We start from the raw sequence: 27,544 nt of genomic DNA on the forward strand, positions 1-27,544 counted from the left end.
CCTTGCTCTGAGGACAAAACTTCTAAAAAATGTCTGACTGTCAATCTGAGTCAAAATAGGCTTTCTTGGAACTGTAGAGTAATGGATACTCACTTAAAATGTGTATTATTTAATTTAAGGCAGCCATGAAAACTGTGGTAGGCCCATTTAGCACATTTGTGTGTGTGTGTGTGCGTCGGGGGGGGGAGCAAAGCATTAAAAAAAGGTCAAATCTAAAGAAAATCACTGAGATTATATTTTATGAAACCATAGCATACCGTCCATTGATGGATGAGGCAGTAGAATGTGTTAGAAACACAATTCTTACCTGATCTTTTTTTTCTAACATATCCATAGATATGCATATCTTTTGCACGCGGGACAGTTTTTGAGACAGCGCTCTTGGTGCTGGAGGAAGTTGTGGGCCAGGGAAAGGGTCTGCCTCCTCTCTTTGGGGGTATGGTAGTGCTGTATTTAGCAAACATAGCCACAAATGAGATGGACTTGCTGCTGAATCCAGTTGCTTCTGAGCCTGGAGGTCTGTTGTCCTGTTTGCATAACCTGTGCATTGTTTCTCTTTTTTAATTCTTCAGAAATACATCTGTTTACTCTTGTTGCCTGTGGACTGACCTACGTTCGCACTGAATTAACCTTGCTGATCGCAGTCTATCGAAGTCAAGTTCATTTCCATTCGCCAGCATGGTTAAGGATGTTGATATAGTGGATGCGCTGATTATATTGTTCTGAGAATATAAATGAAAGGATGCTTGCTTTCTCTCCATTTTGAAACTCACTGGATAAACCCACACATTTGGTTAGGGGAACAGTGCCCTGTTTCACAAAGCAGGATTACTAAGCTACCTGGATAACTGCATTGAATAAAACCCGGAATCCCCCCAAATCTGGAACATGGACTGAAGGAAAAAGAGCTGTTTCGGTTTTTACTCAGCACTGTTATCCAGCTAACTCAGTAATCCTGCTTCTTGAAACACCCCCGAGGCAACCACCCCAACTATACTCGTCATTGTGCCTGCTGTCTAGACTGTATCCAACAATCTGTTTTTGAACCCTCCATGAACCTGTGCTTCAGCATCATTACCTGGTCAGCTATACCACCCATTAATATGGAAAAATACCTTGTGTTATCACTGCAGTATGTATTGTTTAGCTATTTCAGCCTGTACCTCCTTTTAGGCTCTTATAATTCAATGTTAAATGTGTGTAGTTCACTTTATTAATCTCATTTAAAAATGCAAAGACCTACATGGAATGATTTCCTAGCTTTTTCTTTACCGAAGAGCTCCCTTCACACACACACACTGTGCTGTACCATCTTGTTTTCTTTTCTGTTCATTTTTGAGCTTTTGCTTTCAGCCGGAAGCCATACCTCCATGTTACTTTCTGCTAAGCAGGGCTTAGCTTGGTTAACACTTGCTTGAAACTTCTTGGGGGAAAAAAAAAAACAAAAAACAATGCAGTTTGAAATGACAATTAGGGACGGCGGCGGGTGGTTTTCACTTTGGAACAAGCATAAAAACCAATGCTCCTGTGCACTGATGTGCATGCTGTGCTGTACTACAGTCCTCTAAGTCAGATAAGCCATGAAACCAAGCTCCTGGCTCATGGTGATCCTGTGGCATTTATTGCAAAGTGTAGCCAAGTTCCCAGCATGAATCCAGTCTGGCTGTGTAATCATCTCCCAGTTCATTGGCTTGATAATTCCTCTCTACCTCAGCCAGAGTTGAGACGAGGTGAGCATTGCAACACAAAATGGCTGCCGCACATCACCCAGATGGGGGCTAAACATTGCTTGTGGTTATACTGAATTGAATCTTATGAATCCTCCTGTACATTTTACTTTGTAAATTGTAATAGACTTCAGTTGAAGAGGGACTTAAAAGTAAACCATGTCATAATTACGTATTCTGTTTTCAACATGCCAGAAACTACACTTGAAATGTAAAAAAGTCTGGTTGATGGAGTTGTTCTGGACATCTGTTGAGCTATTAAAGACATAGGCAGGTTTCATGTAGTGACAGGCCCAGTGGGGTTGTGAGAGGCTAGTCCTCGTCCAGTGTGTCCACCTTGCTCTCATAAACTGCAGTGACATCTGGGAAGGGAATACCTCCAGAACCCGGGGCAGTTTGGGAGCCCGTTACATCACACGCACGAGGCCGTGGGACGGCAGGCACCGGACGAGGGGCCATGTAAAAACCGGAGAACTTCGTTTAATAAGGTCCCCGGTGCGCTGTTGTCCGATGAAAGTCTCAGAACAGCAGCCATCGCGGATTACAGAGCCTGCCCTGCAGCACGTTACACCCCTGAATTCTGAGGTTTGATGCGTAGCTTATTAATACTTGTCTCAATGTAAGGAACAACGTCAAAAAAAACCCCTAACTTTTCATCTAATTTTTACGGCAGTATGTCACAGGAGTTTCGTGCCGAACTTATTTTTATGTGATCGCGGGAACAGGATATATAGGGAAGTGATGTATGGCTTCGATTTATAGCCAGGGTAAATTTGAGATGAGGTTACGACCCCTCCTATAGAAATTAGTCTCCAAATAAAATAAAACGTGTGCGTGTTAGAGCCGCGATTCGTTTAATTTAAGGTTTGAACCGTGAACTCTGAAATGAAAAGCAGTTGCGTGGACTCGGGCTGCCGGCCGTGATTGAGGAAGTGAGGAGGCTGTCTCCCCTTCCCCTTCCTTCTGCTGCGGAGGAGACGCGTAGGCCGATAGGAAGGCCGCCGTTTCCCCGGTTACGTCAGACAGGTTAAGGGAAACCTGTTTCGCGATAGCGCTTTTTTATTACCTTTTAAAGGATTACGATTGTCCTCTAAGTGCTCTGCGTGATGTCTCTAGCGCAGATGGAAGTTGAACCTTAATCCTGGTTTTTGGAGTCCGTCCCGTCTTGCCGAGCATGAGGATTTCCATCATCTTTTTCATGTGCCTCCTAAATCCCTGTCCCCCCCCCCCCCCCCACCCCGACCGTGGCCCCCAGGAGCCAGCACAAACAGCCTCTGACAGCCGACGAATCGCTCTTTTTTCCCCCCCCTAATGCACTGTAACCCACGCTGTTTTAACACCTGTGTGGAAGGCCCACCAACCCAAGAGTTAGCACATTTCTGTCAGATTTTCTTTTTTTTTTTTTTCTCCTATCCTCTTTGTATTCTCCAGGAACATTGTGGCAGTGGGCAACTTCACAGCTGAGTTGAGCTCCAGTGGCATTGTCATTTCCATAATGTGAGGAAATGTTCCTCTTGCTTTTTGAAAACTACAAATAATTTTTTTAAAAGCAGGTCTTCTGAACCTTTGGGCTGTCCATCCCTGTGGAAAGACCTGTGCGTTTAAATGCGTCCACTTCATATAATCTCTTCACAAGCAGCACGATTGAAGGCAAGGGGCTGCACCCAATCCTTGTAATGCAAATTTTTTACTCGACATTTAATTGAAAACCTAAAGGGGTATCGCAGAGTTCAAAGCGGCAGTCGCCTCAAGTGAAACCTGAGAGCAGCCCTTCATCGCTGGGTCTATAGAGAGCATCTTTGTTTTCCGGTCTTTTTAGGTAATTTTTTCTGCTATTTTTTGCTTTCTCCTCTAACTTTCTTCTCCCGTGTTTGATAGTGAGTTATGCCCTCAGTAGGATACAAAAATCCAAGTTTATTAAAAACCCTTACACTAAAAGATTTTTCATTCATGGTTTATGGACTGAGCCACACATCTCCTCCTCCTAATTGACAGTTTTACAGTACAGTAAGGTTCATGCAATAACACATTAATAATGTAACTTACAGCTGATGTTTAAATGCTTTTGAGATTTAATGGGCTCGTGTTGAAAGGATTACAGAGTTATATACTTTTTTGTTGCCATATCATATATGCCGAACATTTCTCTCTAACTAAATATAGCTTTCTGCAAAGTGACACTGTTCACCTATTGCTCTGCCTGTTTGCCTCTGCTAACTCCAGGTTTTTGATGCCAGGATTTTTCAGGCCCCGAATTCTGTTGAAATACCACTGTGTTGTGCACTTGCACCAATCTACACCTCTCTACCAACAAACCCGGTCTCGTTCCACCCACACAGAGATGAAAGCATCAGGTATGGTGCAAGTATCCTGAGTGTGGCATCGTAGGCTCGAGCCTTTCAGTCTTCACTTCAGTGTTCAATCTGTCAGACAGCAGCCACCGGTGTGGCGCTCTTACCGCACTGAGCCTAATGGACTCACAGGCCGGCCAATTGATTCCAGCCTGGCTGGCAGTGCGGCCAATTAAAGGGAGAGTCGGAGGACAGCTCTGTGCCCCAGCTGGAGAGGCAGCACCGGAAGCTTCAGAGCTTCTCCGTCCGCATAAAGGCAGGAAGATCGGTCCAGGAGCTGGCCGCTCAAGCGATGCCATTCTTTATTTTAATCGCTGTGCGTCTGCGATAAGAGCGTCCGTCCGGAAGGAAGAGAGAGCAGAGGCGAGGGTCGGCTGCGTGTCACCCCCCCCCCCACCCCCCGCCCACCCCCGCGGTGAGAAACAGGAAGGGAAATTCAGCGCAGAAGCACTTCCTGTCGTTCGTTTCTGCCCGCCGCCCGTGGGGCACCGCACAGCCGTAAACAATAGCGGCCGGGGAGATAACTCATAAAAGCAGCGCTTTAAATCAGGCAGGCCCTGGCCAGCAGCGGGGGGCCTCAGCACTGTCAAAGAGACAGAAATGGCCCCCGTTTCAAAATGATCAGGGGTCAAATTCCCAGACAGTTGTTTTTGGAACTTCTCAACTTTCTATATGGCCGCAGAAATTATGAGAACAATTAATGCGTCAGGGAAGAGTTTAGCATTTTTCTACCCTGTGTATCAGCAGTTATCTGACTTCCTACAGTAAATCAAGCCCAGGAAAAAAAAGAAAGAAAAGGTTTTCACTTGTCCATTTCCAGAAAATGTGCGTGTAAGGCAGTTGTTGCCATTCGATGCCCTTCGGTGAACCACCGTGCATGTAACCTACTTAAGACTTCAGAAACTTTTTTTAAAAGCCGGAATAGGATTGCTAACCAACCTCCGTGGAATTAATTGCTTTTTTTTGTTTGTTGTTTTTTTCATGGAAAGATTGCCGGATGAGATATGTGAACCCGAACACAATTATTTTAAAGCAATAATAACAGAACAAATAACAGCTTGGGTAAACAACGTTTTTCTTCTTCTCCTGCCCTCCTGGATAAAGTGAGAGCCCCTAAAATGCTGATGAGCCTGGCTCTCTCTCTCTCTCTCTCTCTCTCTCTCTCTCTCTCTCTGGTGCCGATAAACAGTGCCTAATAGACCAGAGAGCAGTAGAGCGGTAGGGGCCCAGGGAGGCTCCTGGCCCTGTCGTGCGGTGTTGTTTCGCGCCGGCCCGTCCGCGGGGCCTGCTCGACCCGCGCTTGTTTACAGGGAGCCCCTGGACCTGCGCGGAACATCATTTATCACCGAGGCTCAAAGGCAGACTGGACCCCAGAGGTGAAGGGCTTCAGAATGCTGAGCATCGCAGTGCCTCTCTCAGAGCAGGTCCTACGAGTTCTCGACTCACATCCGGGAGACTATGAAAAGTATGTGGGGAATCGGAGGGGGTTGGCGTCCTTCTGCCTCCCCCTTACCCCCACCCCCCCATGTGCCTACAGGGCTCCTGGGTATCCATAGTTTTGTGGACTCCTTGGCAAGGCCGGCCAGGCCCTGCCAGTACGATGCTGGTACGTTTCGTTGGTGTGGTAGAGGCGGCGGCTCCCGGTTACCGGCTGTTCCCGGTGCGGCTGACCCCTACGACCCGGCGTCAGCAGAGACCGCTTGTAAAACGGCGTTGTGAGAGGCAGCTGTTCCTGCGTGCTGTAATTAGTGGGCTTTAAATTCGGGCGCTGTGGTGGCAAAGTTTTGGGCACACGCCTTCGCCAGAACCCGGAGAATCCATCGTCCGTGCCAAACGGGCATCAGACGGCTCGGGAATTAGTGACAGAGCCTCTCCGTTTCAGAGGCAAGCAGCCAAGGAGCGCCAAAATATGTTTCAGATTTCGGTTCATTTTATGAGCAATGCACCGCCGCGTGTATCACCGAACCTCACACACACCTTATGGTTAGACATCCACAACAGGCTGCAAACCTCCAGAGGGATGCAGTCACTTCACCTGGAGTGGATCCTGGGAATAACCTGTCTCTTCTTTCTACCAAGACCTAGAGTGCTATCAATGGTTTTTCAAGCTTGTTGGAATGTTACTGCTGCTCTTTTCTTTTTGCGAAGAGTCCTCACTCTGTGTGGAAATGTAATTCAGCTGCATTTTCTCATTGTTAACATTTCTTATGTTCGGTTCCAATTCAAGCTCATTTTTGAAGTTTCCACCATGTTTTAAATCCATATTCATACTCAAAATGGCCGAAGAGATCTTACCCCAGTTACATTCAGAAATAAATGTGACCTTGCAAGCCAGGTCTCCAGTCTGAAGGCTGTAAATTACGAGGACAGGCTGTGCCCTTGCTGTGTATGAGCCCTGAACAGATCGGAAAAACAACACAAAAGAAGCCAGTGAGGATAGCTGCCGGTCGTGTGGAAGTTTGAGCTCTCAAACCTACAGCACAGCGCACTTCCTGGCTGAACTTGTGAAACCTATTTGATGCTGAGTCGGTGTACACTTCAGTATGAGTTAGGGGTACGGTTCGCTTTGCAGCGGCGGGCAAAATAAAAAGGAGAACAACATGAAAGGAAGTGATATATACCGTTCTTTTAATACAATAGCTTTGTAGGTCATTTCGTGGCGAGGGGAAGGAGGCTCATCCATCCAGCTTCTGCTGCGGCTCCCGCGCAAGCACCAGATGTACCGACGCGGAACCTTTAAAGGGACTTTGAAAGGTCAAAGCGCAAGCGCTCGGAATTGTAATAAAGGAATGTGCTCCCGGAGGTCATAGGTCAAACGGGGCTTTATTCACTGCTTCACTGTTTACCTCGGGGGCCTTTGGGTAATACCCCCCCCTCTCAACAATGTCACGCTTGCTGTGCCTGAGTGTGTACTGTGTACCTACAGCTGCTTAAGACCATATGAGAAGCAAGTATCAACATTTACAAAGAATATATATTATATATATATATATATATATATATATATATATATATATATACATGTTTTTTTTTCTTCTCTGCAGTGGCCCACTTTTGTAAGGCGCTAATGACAATGTCTACTAACACACCAATGCTACATCAGCCACGTGGGTTTGGTGATGGGTCTGAACAGCCTGGGGGGATGTTTCAGAAGTCAGCCATGTCCCCACACAGTCTGTCATTAGTCCCCTCCCCCTTACTCTGACCCTCCCCCCCCTCCCCCATGTACCTCCCGAGTCCAGGTACCGCTCTAAGTGGCAATTTGCCAGGTGAAGATGAATTACATTGCATTAGTTCACCACAGACTTATCAACAGGGGTCCCACTTCCAGATCTCAGGGTAGTGAGCGAGCCGGCCGCTTCCTGTCGGCCGAGCCGGTGCGTTTCCGCGGCTCCGCGTCGGGGCGAGTGACGGAGCGAGCGCTCGCCCCTGCGGCCCGCTTCCGTTCTCCCGCGAAGGAGCTGAGCGCCGAGTGGCTCGCGGAAGCCTCCGGTAATTAGTCCCCCGATGGTCCTCTAACGGCGTATATTTATCAAGCGCATTAATTAGCACCCCGAGTGCATGTTTCGCGCTGAATGTAGTTGATGGTCCTGTTTATTATAGTTTTAACAAAGAAAAAAAAGCCCCCTCACTCAATCCTGTTACTTACCGACAAAAAGGTGACACAAATGAAGTTTTTGACTAAGCGAGGGTGTAAAGTGAACCTCTATCAATTTTATTAATTGGAGCTGTGGGCCCTGCTTTGAAGAGCAGTGGGCTGGCATTAGGGAATGGGGAACAGTGATCAGTGACTGTACAGCATTATGGGAACAGGAGTGGGGAACAGTGATCAGTGACTGTGCTATGCTGTGGATGCACTGGCATTAGGGGAACAGGAGTGGGGAACAGTGATCAGTGAACTCACATGTTGAGGGTGTAGGGACACACAGATGTTCCAGTAGACACTGAATAGGAGTCACTGGAAAACTGCCTGAGGCAGTGGCTGACAAAATTACTTCTGTTGGCTAAAATTTGTATTTGTAGTTACATACCATTAGGATCTAGCTATCCCATGACCCATGCATGGGCCTGTGTAAATTTGTAGAGGTGCTGGGCAGTGGGGTGGCTCCAGCCCCAGGAGAGAAGAGCTAACTAAAGCATAACTCGGTCTGCAGTTGGATACAGGGCAGATGAAATGATGGCGGTCTCACTGTGGGCCTGCGGGACTGGGCTCCCCGCCAGGCGGTGCCAACGGGAAGCTGAGTCAGCCGCCAGGAGGACGCCGGATCCCTTCTGGGCGCCCGCAGGGAAGAGGTGGGACCCCAGGGAGGCGTGGCCCTCGGGGGGCGGGGCCACCCTCAGGGGGAAGCGTAGCGAGAGGAGGGGGAAGGTGTTTCTTCCGTCACCCCGGAGACGGAGATGGAGACGGCAGGGGGGCTCAGGGTCGGCTCCAGGGAATCGGGCCCCGCGAGGGCCTGTGAGAGTGCGGCACCACCCAGACTCCAGGCACCGCGGCTCGCTGGCTCGCTTCAGGAACGGGGCATTTCGACATCCGCAATGTTCCCTCAGACATGCCTAACAAACGTACAGGCAGTACTATCACTTCAAACCCAGAGACTCCTGATGGGGCTTCTCACTGGAGCTGCCCTTGAAGGGCGTGGACATATGCAAATGTAGCTCCGCCTCTGAGAAGTGGTCTCTCTTATTAAGAAGGAGTTTTTTGGCTCTGACATGCAGGGCCATATCTTACATTTCAGTCTCATCTGGATTCAGTTTTATACGTTCATTGTAACTGTGGGAAGTGGTTTTGCGAGGCACATGGGCACGTCCATTCCTAAAATGGTTCGCTACGTGTTTTCAAACACGGTCCCCCGTGAGCAATCTAAAATCTGATCCCTCTTTGTGAATTTTGCGACAGACGTCTGCAGCTTGAACACGAGTTTTACCTTTTGATTTCTGGCTGGGGCTGTGGTGCAGTCCTACCTTTCAGAGTTTGGAGGGTAGCACGGGGGAAGTCATACGACACTAATAAAGATATACTACTGTGACTTAGGGCAGATCGCACAAAATAGGGACAGGTCTGGGTGGACCGTTTTCTTTCCTTCCTTTCGTCCTCCTCCCACAATTCCAATGTCACTCCCCTGCCCCCCTTCACATGTGCGACGGACCAATAAATCTATCTGAGCCTTGCGGAACATGCACTAGATCCACATTTCAGAAAAGAACAAAAAAACAAAACTTACTCGAGTGAACTTCACCCCTCCCTTCTATTTCTGTATTGTTTGTCCTGCTATGGCATGTAGCCACGTAGCGGTTTTGCGTAAATAAATTCAGGAAAAGCAGCTAAATAAATGTATTAATTTTAGATTATTTTAATTGTGTCTCTCTCTTTTAGATGAATACATGCAGGATGCAGACATTGTGATGTTTGTGCAGTGATACTTTTGATCCTCCTAGCCTGTGGGCTGGAAACGCTTCTTAGCTCTTATAGAGCTCTTATAAAATGTGACCTCTTTCTTTATGCTGATGACTTGGTATTCAATAAAGTGTCATAGAATATATCTTGAGTTCTGAAATGTTGAAAATCAGTACATGGTTGGGCTTTCTCTTCATCTTAGAAAAACTCAATATTGTTTGGATCTAAGATGATACTAAAGGAATCCCCTAGTTTTAAAGTTTTAGTTGGTGATATGTTGATTGCTGAGAGGGTAACCGTAAACTACCTTTTATGCATATGGTTGTATGCTTGATAAAAATTTGTCTGGAGAAAGTATGGCACAAAAAGTGCTTACCAAAGTTAACAACAGGATTCGCTTCTTGGCTGGAATTTCTAGGTTATTGGACACAGAGACCTTAAGAACACTGGCTGGAGCTCTAATCCTGTTATTTTGAATATGCATGCTGTTCCTGGTTTACCAGTGCCCCAAGGTCCTTGAAAGATAAACTTCAAACTTCAGTCTTATTTATTGAAATTTCCTGCCCACTCTTACTTAGAGTGCTCTCACTTTGAGAAGGTAAATTGGCTCAGGGAACTGGGAAGAGTAAACCAGATTAAAATGTTTCTTGTGCGCAGGTTAATTTATGGTGCTGTTCCCTGTTATGTAACTATTTTAAGCTTGTGAGAGATGCTCATGTCACAAGAGGGAGTACAGCTGAAAGGCGAGGTAATAATCAAGTAATGTTACTAGCAAACTGCTATGGCCACGTCCGCCTGGAAGCCGAGCCGGCTGTGTGTGCCTCCCTGTTAGCACGTTAGCACGATGGCTGTGCTACACTCCTCCTCCTCCACGTGTCCCAGTGCCTCTGCAGGAGCTCAGGAAAAACCCACACTCTAATGAAACACTTACATTTTAAGACCGCGGCCCCAATTTCAATTTGAGCGTCTAGACAGCAGACGAAAAATATGACTGTTTTAGAGTCTAAACCTGTTAGCCTCCAAATCGTGGGTTCCTCTCAAAATAAATAAATACAGAAAATAGAAAAATGTGGGCGATAGATTTAAGAACGGGTGCGTGTGAACTGAAGGTCGTTTAATGAGTTGACTGAGGCTCCCCTGAATTAAGCCGCGGAGCAGGAATTGCACGTTTGGTAAACCTCAGAGGGCCCGTGGAAGTGATGCTTTTTCCAGCTTCGGGAGCGTAATAACAAAACTGGCTCAGGCGGCAGCGCAGGCAGGCTTTCCGGGCCCTGATTCGCCATTAGCCTTCCGGCAGGAGCTGGGAGTCAAGTGGACGCGGCGCGTCAGGGACAGCGCCGCCGTTAACTGGGAACAGAACGATCAGCGGGCGTTAAGAATTCTGCGCGTTTTAAAAGGCCAGCGTTTTGCGTCACATTCTGTGTGCTGGCCAGGTTTCAAGGCTTTTTTGTTGTTGTTGTTGTTGTTGTTGTTAGGGTTTATTTACTCTTGATTTCTTTGCTGTAGCCACTTAGCGCACGGGGCTGGTCATCTCATCCAGTCTGCATAAAGGCCGGGCCTTGAACAGCGCTGCTCTAACTAAGCCGCCTGGCAGGCCTTGGTTGAGCCTGCTGCTGTCGGCCGGGGGACCCTAATGCCCCGTGCGTACGGGACACGTCTCTTAAAAGGCTCGGCGTTTTTAAGTTAGGTTTTCACACTTTGGGCATTACTGACGTCCCAGAGGTAAGGCACGTTGGGATAAAAATGTGATCAGGAGGACATTTGAGTCAGCACAAACACTGTTTAAATGCCGCAAGAGCTCAGTATTACAAACATTGCTTTTAAAATATGGAAGGCCATGAGTATAATCAAGGGTTATGAACTGTATAGTGTATAAAGACATGTTTATTTAAAATTCATGTTGGCATTTTCCTACAAAAATTAATATGGGGTTGTTGTTGTTGTTTTTATTATTATTATTATTATTATTGTAGCTTTAGTTTTCTATCCATCTCACTTTGTATTATGACCACATTGATCAGAGGGAGGCAACCTTGGCCTTGCAGAACTGGAGTTATTTTTTCTATTTAGTTTTAACAAAGTTCTTGATTATACATTTGGATACATTATTATGTTAAATTAATGAGGTTTTCTTAACTCAAGCATGTAGTATAATTGAGAAGCGGAGGTTTGTGAGAACAAAAAAGGCAATTTCCTGGAGCTGCAGTTTGCCTACTACTGGTACAGGGACACCAGAAAAGAAAAAACACAGCTGTCAAAGCCCAGAATACCCAATCAGCAGGTTTTTATATGCTTCCTTTCTTATATGAAGTAGTTAGTTTCACTAAATCTTTACAGTTGGAAAAACAGTATAAACTATCCCGTGTTAACAGTGTTTTCAAGCTGTAATCACTGAGGCCTTCGAGCGGTAGTAAAATGTAATGATTAAAACACACCCCCGTCATGGAAACAGGATCGCAATCACAATCCCAGATCCAGGGGCTACTTTTTCACAAGTGTTCATTTCCACTGTACATTCTCTCTCACTCTCTCAACTAGTGAGGCAGTTTTAAAGAGGGGCGGGGAGGTGGAGAGGGACAGGGAGAAAGAGAGAGAGGGAGAGGGGGAGAGAGAGAGAGAGAGAGAGAAGGGAGGAGAGAGGTGGAGAGGGAGAGGGACAGGGAGAAAGAGAGAGGGGTAGAGTTTGTTTTTTTTGCTGTTTCACACCAGGAGTAGTTGTGCTCATTGGCTGAGCCTGTGCACCCATGGAGGGAGCAGGCAGGATTACTCAAAGGCTGGGCTCTGCAGAGATAAACAGGGACTGCAGTGTGTGAGCGCTCACACACCAATAATTCAACTTGACATTTAATGCAACTCAATTGGCAGTCAATAAAGGGATTGAGAACAAGGGAAAAGTGTTAGAATTCAACAACCCACTGACTCCTCTCAGCGCAATGGACTGAACTCTGTGAAAAGATAATTGCAGTTGGGACGAATAGGCCAGCAGAGACGACACTGCAATCTAAAGAGAAATAAAAGCTTTGGCGCTCTGTTATATATTTATATGTGCGCTATTCAAGTGTTGTAAAGGTTTTACAACTTTTCTCTTTAGTTCAATTCTGATAAAATTGTTTAAACCCCTTAAAGCCCCTTAAATTTCGGGGAACAAAATTCTCACCGGTAATGAGGTCGCTTAAATAAATCCCTTTATCTCCAAAATTACAAATAGTCCAGATGTGGTTTAAGGCTTCAATTAAAGAGCACTGCTTCACCAACTTGACTGAATCAGAATTTATAAAAAAGTTTCACTCACTAAACATACAGTAAGTGCATACATATATTTTTTGAAAACCAGGAATGAAAGTGATGTGACGTAGCCTGTATTGTGTTGTGATTGCTTGTACTTGTGGCACTGCATAAAGCCAGAAGGTACCCCAAGTGTCCTCAAAGCCGCAACAAAATGGAACAGTGTCCATAGCTGTTTGCTTTTAAACAGCTGTTTGGCCAGCCAATTTCCATCTTTAGAAACTAATACTAACAGTGGTGATACCCTGTGGAATCCCACACCCCGCATACCCCCACTTTTACTGTCGGTGTGGCCTAAGTGTCAAAGTATAGTTTGTGCACAAAACATATTGATGTCAGAAATCAGAAACAACCAAACCTACTGATTCCTCACAGTTGCGTCCTCTGACCATCACTTAACCTGCAAAATAAAGGAAAACATTTGGGTGTTATTATTATTATTAGTATTAGTCATTTTATTTCTTGTTCAGTAACTGTACATTACTGAACCAACTGGCAAGCTCGTTGAATTAATGATTGCCAAGATTTTTTGCCAAGTAGTTATCTAATGTTACATTAAAATTAGCTCAGTAAGTGGAGTGAATCAAAGACACAGACTAATTTCTTTGCTTATTTAGTGACTACTGCTTTATTATTGATTCCATTATCTTTGGATAACGTTTTTATGTTTTTAATTTTTTTTCAGTGAAGACTCAAAGATTGGCAGCTTGAATCAATAACAAATAGATGAAATAACTTTGAGCTAATGTTACTAGATGCTGTATTTGAATGGTCACTAGGAGGATACAAAGATACAATGCTTTTTTTTACATTTCTTCTTATTTTCTTGTTGCAAATTTTTAAAAAGTTTCTGTGTTCATTTTTGACAGTTTTTGAGGTTGGAGGATATAGGTGTACAGCTGTCCTTTGAATCTTGAGAGTTAAGTTGGGGAATTGGGAGGGAATTTGGAGAGCTTATTATGTGAAGATGGATAGTCGGGCTCTCTCTGAACCAGTCGCAAACTGAATTATCCTTAAACCCAAATTTGCAGGTTGGGGCAGAAAGGGGATCAGAGCTATAAAGTCATCAGAGACAGTAGGGCTTGGGTTCTTTTTCTTTTGTGTTACTTTTGAAAAATGAGGCTCCCAGTTCATCTACCTTCCCCCGCAGTGCTCGTCTCTTACCCAACGAGGGCAGTGTGCACAGGCTGAGCGGCTGACTAGAGTCCCCCCTGGTCTCTAGTGGAGGAAACTCAATAAACAGCTCTGGTCCAGATTAAAGTCAGCCTGTGAGACAGTCAGCAGCCTGCTTATTGCACGTCAGGATCAGTGACCCTTATCTCGGCCAGATGAGCCGTCCTCCAGGGGCTGCTCTGTCCGCATTAAAAAACGCCATTACAGATCCAGACATTTCAGCTTCCCTCCTTCGGAATGTTATCCGGAGCCGTGTAGCCGCGGTAGCTAGCTATTGTCCACTTTTTAATTTGCCTTTTATTACACGATGAGCTCGATAGAAAAAAAAGCCTTTCATGGTTGTAATTACCTGACCGGCGACATCATCTGATCGTTTGGTCTCTGAGGCCCGAGTGCCATTCTTCATAAGCGGTGTTTTGTCTTCGGAATGGCTTTTAAATGAGTCCATTCTGTGCCGCGTAAAAACTCTGCAATAAAGGAGGGCTCAGCAGACCGGTTGTTTTAGGAAAGCTGTAATTTCACTATTGGACTCTGGCATGAGTCGGTGAGTGCTTTTTTTTGTTTTTTTTTTTGGCAGGAGGGCCTTAGCGTTGAGGAGAATTGCAGTTGGCATGTACACACTGGGAGATTTTTCAAAGGGTTTCTTTCAGAGTCCCTGGAGATTGCTGTCATCTCATCTCGTGGCAGTTTAAAATGTGAATGTTCTACTGTTTCTTTCTCTCTCTCTCTCACTCTCTCTTTCAATTTGATATGGAAGAGAATATGATAAATACTCTTTGGTTTGTCCATCTTGTGAACTTTGTAAATGACTACCATATTTCCAATCCACTCAATGTATTTCAGGATGTTGTTAACCTTTATTGGAACATGGTAGATATGTCACGTATGAAACTGTTAATTTGCATACACAAACAGTTACTGGGGGTTAGGCCTCGTAATGTGAACAAAAGGCAATAAATAGAAAAGCTGAGAAAAATGCTACGGGGTGTGTGGTTGTGTTTAAACATGTAGGTCATAAGACACATAATATGAGAGGTGTGAAGATATGAAGAACAATGATCTGCTATGCAGTGCTGTTCACTGGCTGCTCTTTGCTTTCCTTGGATAATATGCTATTGGTGCAGCTCCAAGTACTGTTGATGGATTGAATTGCTCTTCTTTTTGAGTGTATGCAACAGTTAAAGACAGCAATATACCATATATGTATATCGACCACTCCCTGCTCTCTGTAGTCATATTATCTTACAGTCTTCGACATTCAACATACTCTTCAGATCTAATTAACAAATGAGGGTTTCTTATTTTCTCGTATGAAAAAGACAGTGCTAAATTAACTAGACAGATGAAAGATAGTTAAACGCTAAAACAGATGTTTACAATCTGAAAAATACTTACACCAACAGCCCTCATACATTAATTATGCAATAATAATTTATTGGAATTCTAGTTATCTTCATCATGTTGTTTGTATGACAAAATTACCACAATATACACTTAATACATGTACACCATCTTACAGCTGATAGTAATGGTAGAAAATGAGATCTTTGAAAAGTGAACTGTTTATTCTTGCAGTTCTCTTGTTCTGCAACTTGTAATGGCGTGTGTGCTTTCCTAAAAGACACTGTCAGCCCCTCTCTTTGATATGTCAATTTGAGTATTTTGTTCAAAGGGTTGACCTTTTCAAAGCCACACTTTGAAATGATGATTCGGTTGCTGCAGCTGACAAGTTCCATCACTGTCAACCCGAGGACTTGCCCAGATCTTCCACCTTTAACTGGAGTGGCTTCTGTCTGCTGCTGTCAGTCGTGTTACAGCTTTCCTGTGATTGACAGCAATGCACAAAAGGACAGAGAGGTGGGTTTCAGGTTCAGCACCAGACAGGAGCAGGTGAGACGTCACATTCAGACATTACGACTGCTCTTCTGGACAGGCGAGCTCTGGACGACCCTGGCCCTGTGTATGACACATAACAGGCCCTGAAGTAAATGTCAGTATTCTGCAGGCATCCTTTAATCGTGTTTGGTGAAACGGAGGCATTTTAGATTTTTGTTTATTCCCCGCCCTAATGTGACAGCAGACTACTGAACCCCGCCACGAAAGAATAATTTCCTCCGTAAAAAAAAAGGGAGATAAATGATATAGCCGTTAGCATTATTAGAATAAAAACAGACCAGGCGAGATGCGTGGTGAATGGGGAGGGTGCTGTTTGTATGATGCATCGCAGGTTTAAATTTTAATAACTGGGAGCGACGCGTGGTCTGCCTCTGAGAGAAAGACGGCCGGTGTGAAATGACTCAGGGTATTAATCAGACTGCGTCCCGTCCGCACGTCTCACTCTTTAAGGGTGATTTCTCCTGCGTTACCACGCTACAGAACAAATAAACCGTGTCTGAATCGCACCTACAGATGCTTCTGTCTGCATGTGGAGTAACTCAGCAGGCAGCCCTCGTCACGGTAAAGGGGCTCGGACACAAATCTGTTCCCTTTTCACGTTTAGTTTAAGATGTGGAGTCAGGAGTCGATGTCTAAATCCAAATGCACTTTAAAATATGAATATAATTATTATGCTTTTTTAACGTCCCATTTTACTTTGTTCTATGCAAATGGCATGGATGCATATACATTTTCCATAATGTTTGTTCAATGTGAGGATGAATCAACATAAAATGGATTTTGCATTTTCCTTTATGTGCCTCATTTCTTCCATGTTAATCGAACAAAGAAATTGAACAAACTGAATTAGTAGTGCACGCCAGCTGTCTCACATGACCTTATGAACCTAATCGGAAAAAAATGGTAATTTGTTATTTGCTGCAGGTTGTATTTGCAGGTACTAATATGATTTTTTAAATAAATACTTTTGATTCATGAGCGCAGATCTCAATATTTTTATTACCTTAATAAAGGAAAATGACTCATACAGAGGAGACGTCTTCGGGTGTCGGTAATGGAAGAATGATGTCAGGGCACTGCCTAGTGTCCCCTTTACTGTGTGCTGTGTGAGCCGCCATTTCAGGATAGATAGCTGTGGATTGACCGTGGCCTCGCGATTGAAGTCTGGCATTAAGAAGCACTTGCTGCTCTGTCTCAAGAGTTTGTGTGTTTGTGTTCGAGTCGGTGTGTGCTGCAGATCGGTATGAGAAGTAAAACAGAGCATTCAAAATGTGGATGATCAAACTGTGGGAGTAAGCACAAAAGTGACTTTTATTAGAAAACGTGGGGTTAGAATTAGATGCTGAATTCCACATACAACATGAAGCGCATCTTAGCTGTGCTGTATATTTGTGTCTCCTTTCCGTTCGTCAGAAATGAAATGATTGTTTTAAAATCATGTTTGGAGGCAGTGAGATTTTATCTGAGGCACTGTCAGGGCCATAAGTATCCGTATGTTGCCATTACTGTATTACTGTAAATGCTTTTACCCCTCTCTCCCCTGTCTCTCTTCCTTATGGACCTGTAGCCTGTGGCTGTGCGTTGACTGGGTTTGGGCTCTTTAATTACTCCGGGCACACATGGCAGTGGCTCAGGTGTGTGTAGTTACACTCTTAATAAGACTTTTTTTTTGTCCACGACAGACGTTGTCTCCCGAGCTCTGCTCTCCTATTGGATAGCGCAGGCCCCACCCCCTGCTTGGCGGAGGGTTCCCGCTGCACGTTATGAGAGCCGGAAGACTCCCCCCGTTATTGTTTGTGCCGGAGTAAATATGGAGTCACAAAGTGCAGTTTGTGCCGTCGTGCTGCATGGCAGGCTGTGCCCTGAATGTGATTACCCACGCATGCATGCCCTGGCATGATGTGGCACCTGTTGCCAGGTTACCTGGGTATGCTCTGAGAGGAAGCTGTCCACCTAACGGCTGATGAATCTGGCTAGCAGTGTAATCACGTCACACTGGCAAGAAGAGGGAGGGAAAACCGGCCAACCATTACAGGCTGGGTCAGCATTTAACTTGCACAAAAAAAGTTATTAAAAAAAAAAAATCACATTTAAAAATAAATCATATTAGTAATGAGAAAATAGTTTGCGGCAGTATATAAAAAAAAAAAAAGATAAATCATAAATCAAAGATAAATAAATAAATGAAATAAGTTCAAATGAAAACTGTGGTTATATTTTATCATATTTTGTTTAGCAATTTGGCATTGATTCACAGTACTTGGTGAAAATTTGTCCAGAGGAAGACACGCATCTTTCTGCATCGACTGATTTTGTTACCACGGCCAAGTATCGTTTTGCCTTTTGAATAAGGTTTGGAAATATTTCTTTAGCTGCACGCCAGAATTCACCGAGTGAACTGAGTGTAGAGGGAGTGTTACACACACAGAGTCTGCACACTGGCTTGGGATCCAAAGTCCAGCAGCCTTAAGAAATCTGTGAGCTGGTTGATAGAAACTTGGTTCATCTGGTTTGTAATGCGTTGTGAGTTTCTCTGCAACTCCATTAAAAGTTTTGACGCATTGGTGGTCTATTGTTTCGACTGTTTCACGACTTTCATGCCACCGGATCACGTCAATGAGAGTCTTGCCATTTTCAGCGATTAAAAAGAGCTGTTTCCAAGCCCTTATCCTCCAATAATGCCTTGAGCTCTGTCAGCACAATAGCGTTTAGTGTGATATCCATCTCCATTTCCGCAACTTCCCCGGCTGGCTTTACATGGTTCAGGGGGGAGTTTTATTGACAGAGAAGAACCTTGCCCAGTAATTGTGCTCCTAATATGCTCCACGCCCCATGTAACACATTTTATCGGCTTGGGAAAAGTTTATGAACTTTCTTGACTGTGGCAACAAGTTTAAGGAAATTTGCTGACGAAACACCTCTTGCTAATGCCACAGTGTTGAGTTTGCAACTTAGATGCACTGAATTTGGCAACAAGCTTTTAAGGATGCCTTAATATGCCTTTTAACATATAACTCGTATTGTTAGACACAAACGCAGTCACATTTTCAGAATCAGTATCATAATCCAATAAGCATTTCTTGATGCTATCTGCAACTGAGGAGAGATTCACAACAGTTAGGTACACTGTGTCAGCAAGGAGAGCTTTCACATTGGTTTTGAGGGATTTCCCTTGAAGAACAAATAAAATATGTAAAACATAATTGTCTTTGCCATCTGTTGATATATCCATGACCACAGATATTCCGTCAGTTGCTTTAGTCAGTTTTTGAATATTGGTTTTATGCAAAGTAGCAGTCTGCCCCTACTTCTGCCGAAACTGTTGAGTTGACAGAAATCACCCGAGCATGAATTACATGTTAGTTTACAATTTCATGCAATTTGGGATTGCCCACTTTTTCCAGTGGAATATTTACACTTATGAACGCATCGGTTAAATCTTGAATGACATTATGTCACTGCCCATGGCTGTCTTTCCCACTGCTGATGGATGATTTCCCTCGGTGTTGAACTCAGGCCTTAATTCATTAATTCATTTCTTCTTTTTTTTAAATGTCAGTCTATTCTTGAGATTTATTGATAAATGATATGGATGGCCTGGACTGAACTAGATGGATGTGTTGTGGAGAAAGAAATATATATTCTGGACAGAATCTGGCATTCCACAAACACTGTGATACATTGGGATTACTTTTGTGCATAAAATGTGACTGATTCAAAGACACATCAATGTAGAGACTTAGTATGCTACCAACTAAAGAGGATATATTACTCTTTTTAATGGAAATCATTAATGCATAAAATGCATTAATGCTGAATGAATTTTAAAGCTGTTATATGCCTATGGAATTGTTGAAACTGTTGTTTTGTTTTTGTTTAGTTTTTTTGGTTTTTGTTTTTTTTTTGTTTTTTGTTCCTGAGGTAATCAAGTTTCCACTAAACAAACCAAAATGAACCAAAAGGGCAGGTTTTCTATCCCAGACCTTATTGTGCTGAGTGTTTCTGTCGACACCCTTGACTTCACCCATCCACCCACGGGGACAAAACATTGCAATGCCCTCACTTTGGCCGTGCTCCTCCAATCAGGGACGAGTAATTATCAGGCCGCCCAATGTGTGGTGGCCTCAGCTTTGTAATTCGTCTTCCATTAACTTTCTCAACCTCAGCTTCTGTTGGAAATGCAGTCAGCCTGCCAGGCCCTTCACCATACATTTTCCTGATCTCCACTGTTTGAACGCCTGTCTAAGAACTGAATGAATGTCTTTGAATTGCTTAAGTAATCATTTTTAAATGATGTACTGTACCTATGCGGAAGTTCAGCATGTATGTGGAACTCTATACGGTAACTCTATCGAGTTTTACTTTGCATTCGATACCACTAATACCATGGGGCAATTGTATTTCTTAAAACATAGAAACTGAATTTAATTCATTTATTTTTCGTTGATTTTATTGAATTATAGGACTGCTTTCACCTGAGTTTGACTTCAATCTTACTCACAGCTGCAGTTGCTGTTGTAAGTATAACAACATGATCTATGAAGACAATGAGAAGGTTACCGTTTTAGGATCGTCTGCTTTGTTTTCTGTTCAACGGAACCTGTGGCTCAGCAGACTCGCATTCAGGATTATATGAAAATCTAATTGCAAACTTAGGAGCTCCTTTGAATGCTAATGAATGCTTTAGATGTAAATGGAAGTAACACACATTGCATTTATACACATCTTCAAAAAAACAATGGCCCAAAAATAAGCATATGTGATGAAGGCTCTGTGCTCTTTTGTTAGTCTCAGACCAATTAAAATAAAAATGCTGTAATTTACAAAAATATTCAAAACATCATTGCAATAAATAAATAAATGAAAGCTTTGCATCTGCATAATATACAGTACATGTGCTCAAAATAACAGTGTAACATCTTTTTTCAATTGTGTTGCACTGTTGTAAAACATAAATATATCCATGTAATCGAGTTCCCATGTAATATATTACATCCATTTTTAAATATTAATTTCAGTTTCTGATGTTTTTTTTTTTTTTGTATTTTTTTACTGATTATTTTTTTGTATATGGCACTGTTGTTGTCCTGTGAAGAGCCAAAGACATGTGTCACATGAACACACAGTATCAGCCAATCACACGCATTTGTCCACCTGTCCTGAATAGCTGCTCTGTATGTGATAATCTGCCCGCGCTCGTTTGAAAGACGAGTCCAAACTCATACTTCCTGTTTCGATTCTGTTTGTCTTTTTGCTGTGATGGGATTAGGGTTTAGAAGCTTTTGTGGATTTTAGGCTGCAAAACTGTGATAGAATGTTGCAAAACTCAGCGTTGCTGAATGTCCTTTTAGGATTGGCGTTTAATCCTCATTTTATGTTGCCCATTTGATCCATTTTTAATGTACTTGAAATACTGGATAACTTCTCTTTTTCTGCGTGAAATTTTATGACTTTTACTCAGTCGGGGGCATGAACTTAGATGGAGTGTTTCCATCCTTTTATGGGACCTCTATGTCCCGTTTGCTTCATATATACAACTAAAAATCGTTTATTTTTATTTTTTTTAAGTACTTTTGCATTTAGGCGTATTGATTATTGAGTCTGTGCATTCTCCCAGGCCTATTAAATTTGGGATTGTAAACAGAAATTCTTCATATGCGGATTCCGGATTCTTCACACACTGCGGCCAGTGACCCCGCGGGGTGGCGGCACATGGCCGTAGCTTCGCCCCGAGAGAAGAGGGGGGATGTCTCATCGCGGGCAAGCATCCCTGTTCATTCAGTGGCCATTCATATCCATTTAACGATAAACATAAAAGCGAAATATGATCTGCCGTGAAAGGCCTCGGACGCGCCACGCTTTAATGCGATGCGATAATTTATCGTACGCCGCCTCCCTCGGTGGTACTGCGGTATAAAATGGCCTCCATAAAATGTAAATGGAGTAGTCCGGCCGAGCGGTCATCCAGTGGCGACCTGCTGCTCTCCAAACCGCGTTCTTTCATCGCAAATCTCGCAGTGTGCCGCTTCAAAATAGCCCCAAGCCGTTTATTTATTCATCATTTTAATGTCTGTTTGACACTCGGGGGGGATGGGAGACAGTAGCCATGTCTTATCAATCAAGCCCCCAAAGACATTTTAATGCATGATTAATACACAAAGAAAACCTATTATCAGCATTATTTCAGTTCCATTTAAAAACTGACATTAGAGATCTCCCCTTAAACTATTTATAGATGTCTGTCTGTTTATCTGCAAATGGTGTTCCCTTTGATTCAGTTGATTGTTGCACAATAGCTGTGAACTAAATTGATTTCTGCATTTTCTCAATAGCTGTCATTGTATCGTGCAGAATATTGCTCTCATTCTAAATGCGGAGTGTGGCCTTTTCTGTGTAAAATTGCGGTCTTCGGAGGAGCCATTATCCATTGTCTCAGTAACACACGTCCCTTTGGTAAAGATCTGCTTGCCTAGGAAGCTGTTTGGTGAAGGAAGGAAGCACATAGATCAATGCAGCCGCTGAGTTCAGTAGAGATTTATTCTAGCCATTTCTCTTATAAAGTCACTGGACTCTGGATTACTCTGTACTTTTCTTGGTCTCTGGTGTAAGGATTGACTTGCTTCATTATTGTGCAGGACAAATTACGCTTCTTGGACTATGATGGGCTCGGGACCGAAGTGTCAGGACCCAGCCGTAAACTTAGAGGCCCGTTGGATTCAGAATGAGAGCAGTAGTGTCATACGCAGTGTCATATTGTTCAGAGAGAGTCGTGTGAGCGCTTACGTTTGTCTGGGGAAATGACCCAAAATTAAACTCAGTCAAGGGTTGCTTGGCTCTTCTCCAGTCGGGAAACATATCCTGCTGCACACGTCCAGATTTAATATCTTTCTCCTCACAACACTTACAATAAGCTGCACAGCAGAGAGGCAGTCTTCAAAATCAACAAAATTATGAACGTGTGTTTTTACCAGTAGGCATAGCAGTACGGGGGATAATAGTGTCCGGAAAATGGGGATTGTGGTCGTCTCAACCAGTTACCATGCATGTACAATTGGCATTAGTGCATTCATACACTTGGAAACAAAACATGATGGGAAATGTCTGGTCCTGAATGGAGGTAATTCCTACCATGCGCTTCTTCCACCCACGCCTGCTGAGTTCACTAATTAGTTCTACCTCCTGGCTGAACAATTGTGCTAACCAAAACCAAACCAAACTGGCCGATTGTGGACAAACCAATTTTTTTTTTCTTTGTTTACATCATTGCTTTAGCACCCATTTACATGTACACACACACACACACACACACAAATAGAGAGAGAGAGAGAGAGAGAGACAGAGAGGTATAGCAGGAATCCCCTGTAGTGCACTCAATGACATCCACACTCTGAGTGTGTTTGTTTTCACCCCAGTAGGAGAAACAGTATAACATACCCCCAGCTCTGCAAAGAAGCCCCAGAACAGTTCTCAGTCACTCGTGGCTGCAAAAAGCTCACTCTTTCCAGTTGTATCAATAATGATTTGCAGGCTGTTCTTTTGCTCTTTGTAATTTGCTGCTTCTAAATTTTCAAAGGTGCTATTGAGTCTCATTTGTAATGGCCCTCATCCAATATCTAAATTGGCCTATTAAATGTCTATAGCAGGCAGGAAATGGGACAATTAAATTAGACCGGGGCAAAGTAGGAGTCAAGCGCTGCATTTACGAAATGATTAAGAAGATGGTGGGCTTTAAGTTACCCAAACTACAAGTAACCTTTTACTTGGACGCTTTATTGTGGGGACATGGAGAGGTGGACGGGTTTGTGTAAAGTTACAGCAAATGGTTTCTAATGTTTATCCAGAGTGTTTTAACTGACGTATCTCTGTTTTCTGTGAAAGAAAACTGGCATTTTAATTAGCTATTGTTTTGTTACATTCATTGAAAAAGAAAGTTGTATTTCATTGGTTTTTGATGCTAAACAATCTGTTAGATGAAGTGTTGTAGAATGTTTGTGGGAAACAGAAGGTGTAAATTAAAATGGTGTTGCTATAGCTAGAGTTGATTTGGAGCTCTTCAGTGAACTGCACACAGTATTTCTAAAGACAGACAGTGTGTATTTTGTTTGATTGTTTCAGTATCTCACAGTTCTCTATCACACTATTCTCTAAGAAAATATTTGACTTGTCATATAGTATGAAAGATGCAACTGTGGTGATTCCGTTTTTCCTTTGTTGTTGTAGGTTGACCGCGTCATATTCTGTGTTTTCCTGGATACGGACTTCAGGATCTACAAAGATAAGATGTTCCGGTTCTTTTCCCAAGGTAACCTTTTAACCAGTATTCTCTCTTTAATGCTTGTGTACCAACTCACACTGTTTGCTTCCCAGAATATTCCTGCCTGAGCAGTTTTTCAGTTTTTAAAGATTTAAAGATAATGTTTTTACTTTCAAAATCTTGATTTGTAAAGTCACTGTGGTTTGAGCCTGAGAGAAAGCTGAGGCCTCAAAGGAAGAGTTTTTCTTCAGCACCACTGCTAAGCCACTCCCTGCCAAATTTTCCGTGTATATTTCCGTTTTGCACCACCAACAGATTAAATTAACATAATAATTTTCCAGAATACATTTGTGTTGATTGGCTGCAAGATTGGCTTTGAACATTGAAGTTCTTGTAAACTCATATATCTCATTATCTCATATTGTTTTAAAATGTCTCAGTGAAAACATTAGGCCTAATCCAAAGCACAAAATGCAAAAAGTTGCTTCTTGTGGGGGGGTTGTGGAGAAAGTGAGAGAGATGCAATCGCTTTATATTATTTTGCAGCAGCTTTAAACCTGCCATGCAAGCTGTTTCAGTTACAATCTTACATTTTTATTTGTTTCTTGTTTATTTGTTATTTTAAACTGAAATCTGCATGCTAAAATACTGTTGGCTAGCAGCCAGCAGGAAGTATTACTTGAGCCTGCTAGTTTTAAAAAAAAGATCACATGAATTTTCAGTGGTAAAAGCTGTTGCGTCCAATTTTATCGCTGACACTTCTGTGCACTCTTCAAACTAGTGTCTGCCTATTGCCATGAAAAATAAACCCAAGCTGTTGCATTGTGGGAAAAGAAAAGGGCACTGCTCTCCAAGTGGGCTTGCGGTTGTCACGCGGTGATGAGAGAAACAAACATCGCATTTCCCCCCTCGCTCCTTGCTTCGCTGCGCTCCCCGGGCTCTGGGAGGATTCGGAGGCCGCAGGATGACACCGGGGCTGATGGGAATCCGCGGAGGATTCCGCAGAGGCGTCGTTGCTCTTCCTGAGCGCTGCGTTAACTCTCGCTCGCCCCCAGCGGAGCGCTGAACGCCAGGCTTCTGTTTACATTTCCCTGGTGAGGAAGGCTCCTCAAAGCTCATGTCAGCCCTCGAGCCTCACCAAAAGAGAGCATCGGGGCTGCCAGTTCTCTAATTGCTCCGGTAGCCTGTGTGAACTACCAAATTGTTTGCCTCCATTTCACATCCCTGTCAGGAAATGAGGCTTCAGTGTCCTTGCTTTGTAGTCATTTCCAAAGTTCACAAGCACCCGCAATGATAATGCAACACCGCAGTAGAAACGCACAATAGATACACACGTGTATGAACACACCAGGGTGTGCAGAAACACATTTGTAGCAGCGCACTCTGACCTAAGGGGGCGCTAAAGAGTGACATTTTAACCTGTCGTTCAGTATGAAATCTGTTGTTAATGAGACAGAGGTCTGCAGGGTTGACAACGCGGTGGAAAAAAATAACAATAGTCTGCAAGAGGAGTGCCCACTGGCTCAGAACTAATGTCTGTCTTCAGCGGGAATATCTGTGTTAAATGTGCATTTGACCCTTTAAGGTCGAGGCCATTCATTTAACTTTCTCCCAGGCTTTGAAAATGGTAAATATGCAGGCGGGAGACCTTGTGTGATTAATGTCATTCATCACCCCCAGTTAAAGTAGCTGAGTTGGTAGCACAAGTACACTTGGGTTCAGATCTTGCTTGGAGGGATTCTCCGACCACATCTATCTCCGTCTCCTTCTGCTCCCGTGTCACATGACCGGCCCTGTAAATCAGGCGTCCGTCTTTCTGAGGTTGCTTCACGTCCATTTTCTATTATTTTGTGCAGGGGTTTGCAAAAGTAAGGTGATCCATCAAATTTCCGAGATTATGTGGGAAAAGTGTGGGAGTATAAGTGCTGTATTCAACATAAATGCAATGTGCTTTGCATCTAACAGTGTAAAATGAAATTTAGCCACTGTTATTTTTTTCCTTTGCCAACATCTTTTTTCCTCATTAAGTCCAACTATTTCCCAACTAATAATCCTGTGTTGGCGACTGCTTCCCTGCTGGTGTTATTTGAAAGGAGAATTTCACTCATCAGTGTAATACCAGATTTGTGTTACTGCTCAGTAGAGATGTGTGCCTCTTAATCCGCTTATTGATGCAGTTCAAGACACTTTGGAAAAGGAGAAAATGAGTCTGCTATGTAGCCCAAAATGCTCAATAGTTTCGCTTATACATCAGGAGCCTGGGGAACAAATCAACACAGTCATCAGCAAATTGTGTTTGTATATTCATCCAGCAAGCTTCACATCTAGCAGCACACTCGGGGTCTCAGACACACACTGAGGAAACCAAACTTAACACAGCAGATGGGCTTTCGGCTCACATTAGAGTGTTCTGTCAGCCTTATCTCCAGTTTGTAGAAGGAAATGAGAAAGGACTATGGTCATATTTTCCTGGAGCTTTCGATCTCTCCTGAAGCTAAATTCGGCCCTGCACAAAGTTGCTGTGTGTCCCTGAATTAAAGAGTTGAAGTCTTTCAGCATTAGTTTAATATGTATTGTGGAAAAATTGCTATAAGGAAAAACCCAGCATACCATGAGCTTTCTGCAAGCCCCCTAGTGGCCAGGATGTCAGCATCCTGCAACTGCTCAACTCAAACATTCAAGGCTCCTGCAACCAATCTATGAATGGAAACAACAAACTCTGTGTTCTAGCTTTATTAGTAGGCGATACATGAAAACCACACCAAATATGGAGTTTCCAGGTGCTACGATTTTGTGTAGTTCATCTATTTAACCTGAATTTTTTTCTTTCTTTATTTCTTTCTTTCTTTAATTTTCTGTCTTGTCAATCAGTTGTCATAGTTTCAGGAATACAAATGCTAAATGGCATTTATGAGTGTGTGTGGCTTGGCATGTAGCAGTGGTGTCTGCGGCCTAGGTTCTCTGCACCGTTAATTGTGGACGTAGCATGTTCAAACTCCTTTTGAGGAATTTCACCCTGCCGTGCTTTGCAGGGTTGCCATTAGTTGAATACAGTCTGACGATCCAGTGTGGGTACAGTGTGTTTCTTCTCATAAATTATATACGGCGATTCAGTGGAGCACCAGTTCGTACTTATTTACATGGGACTTACATGGTCTCGCTCACTGTGAATGGCAGCCCTGCTGACTCTAATATCAGTCTTCTTCTGCCTTCATTTGTATTTCTTGTCATGACATGGAAAGCCTATAATTTATTTAGCAGCTTCTTGTTGTGAATCATCGTAATGTTTAGTAAAAACTTTGAAGGGAATCAGACGCCCTAGAGGGATGAAAATTATTAAGCTTACACAAATTTCACTGGGCTTCACAGAGAGCACAGTATGAAGGAACCTGTTGAAGAGTGTTCAGTGTTCAGAGTCTGAAGAACCTGTAAAGTTTCAGGCAAGCCTTGCATTTGCTCTATT

General features: G+C 43.4%; 1 protein-coding gene across 3 annotated transcripts in view; it reads left to right on the plus strand.

Moving 5' to 3' along the window:
• The window catches only part of macrod2 (mono-ADP ribosylhydrolase 2), a 562,649-nt gene that overhangs the window by 497,329 nt on the left and 37,776 nt on the right, over positions 1–27,544 (plus strand). For all 3 annotated transcript variants that reach the window (XM_035400443.1, XM_035400444.1, XM_035400445.1), the window contains exon 9: positions 24,048–24,129. In XM_035400443.1, the coding sequence (XP_035256334.1) occupies positions 24,048–24,129 (82 nt within the window). The remainder of the gene's footprint in view (positions 1–24,047; positions 24,130–27,544) is intronic.

This window comes from Anguilla anguilla, chromosome 18 (assembly GCF_013347855.1).
Source record: "Anguilla anguilla isolate fAngAng1 chromosome 18, fAngAng1.pri, whole genome shotgun sequence".
Lineage (NCBI taxonomy): Eukaryota > Metazoa > Chordata > Actinopteri > Anguilliformes > Anguillidae > Anguilla > Anguilla anguilla.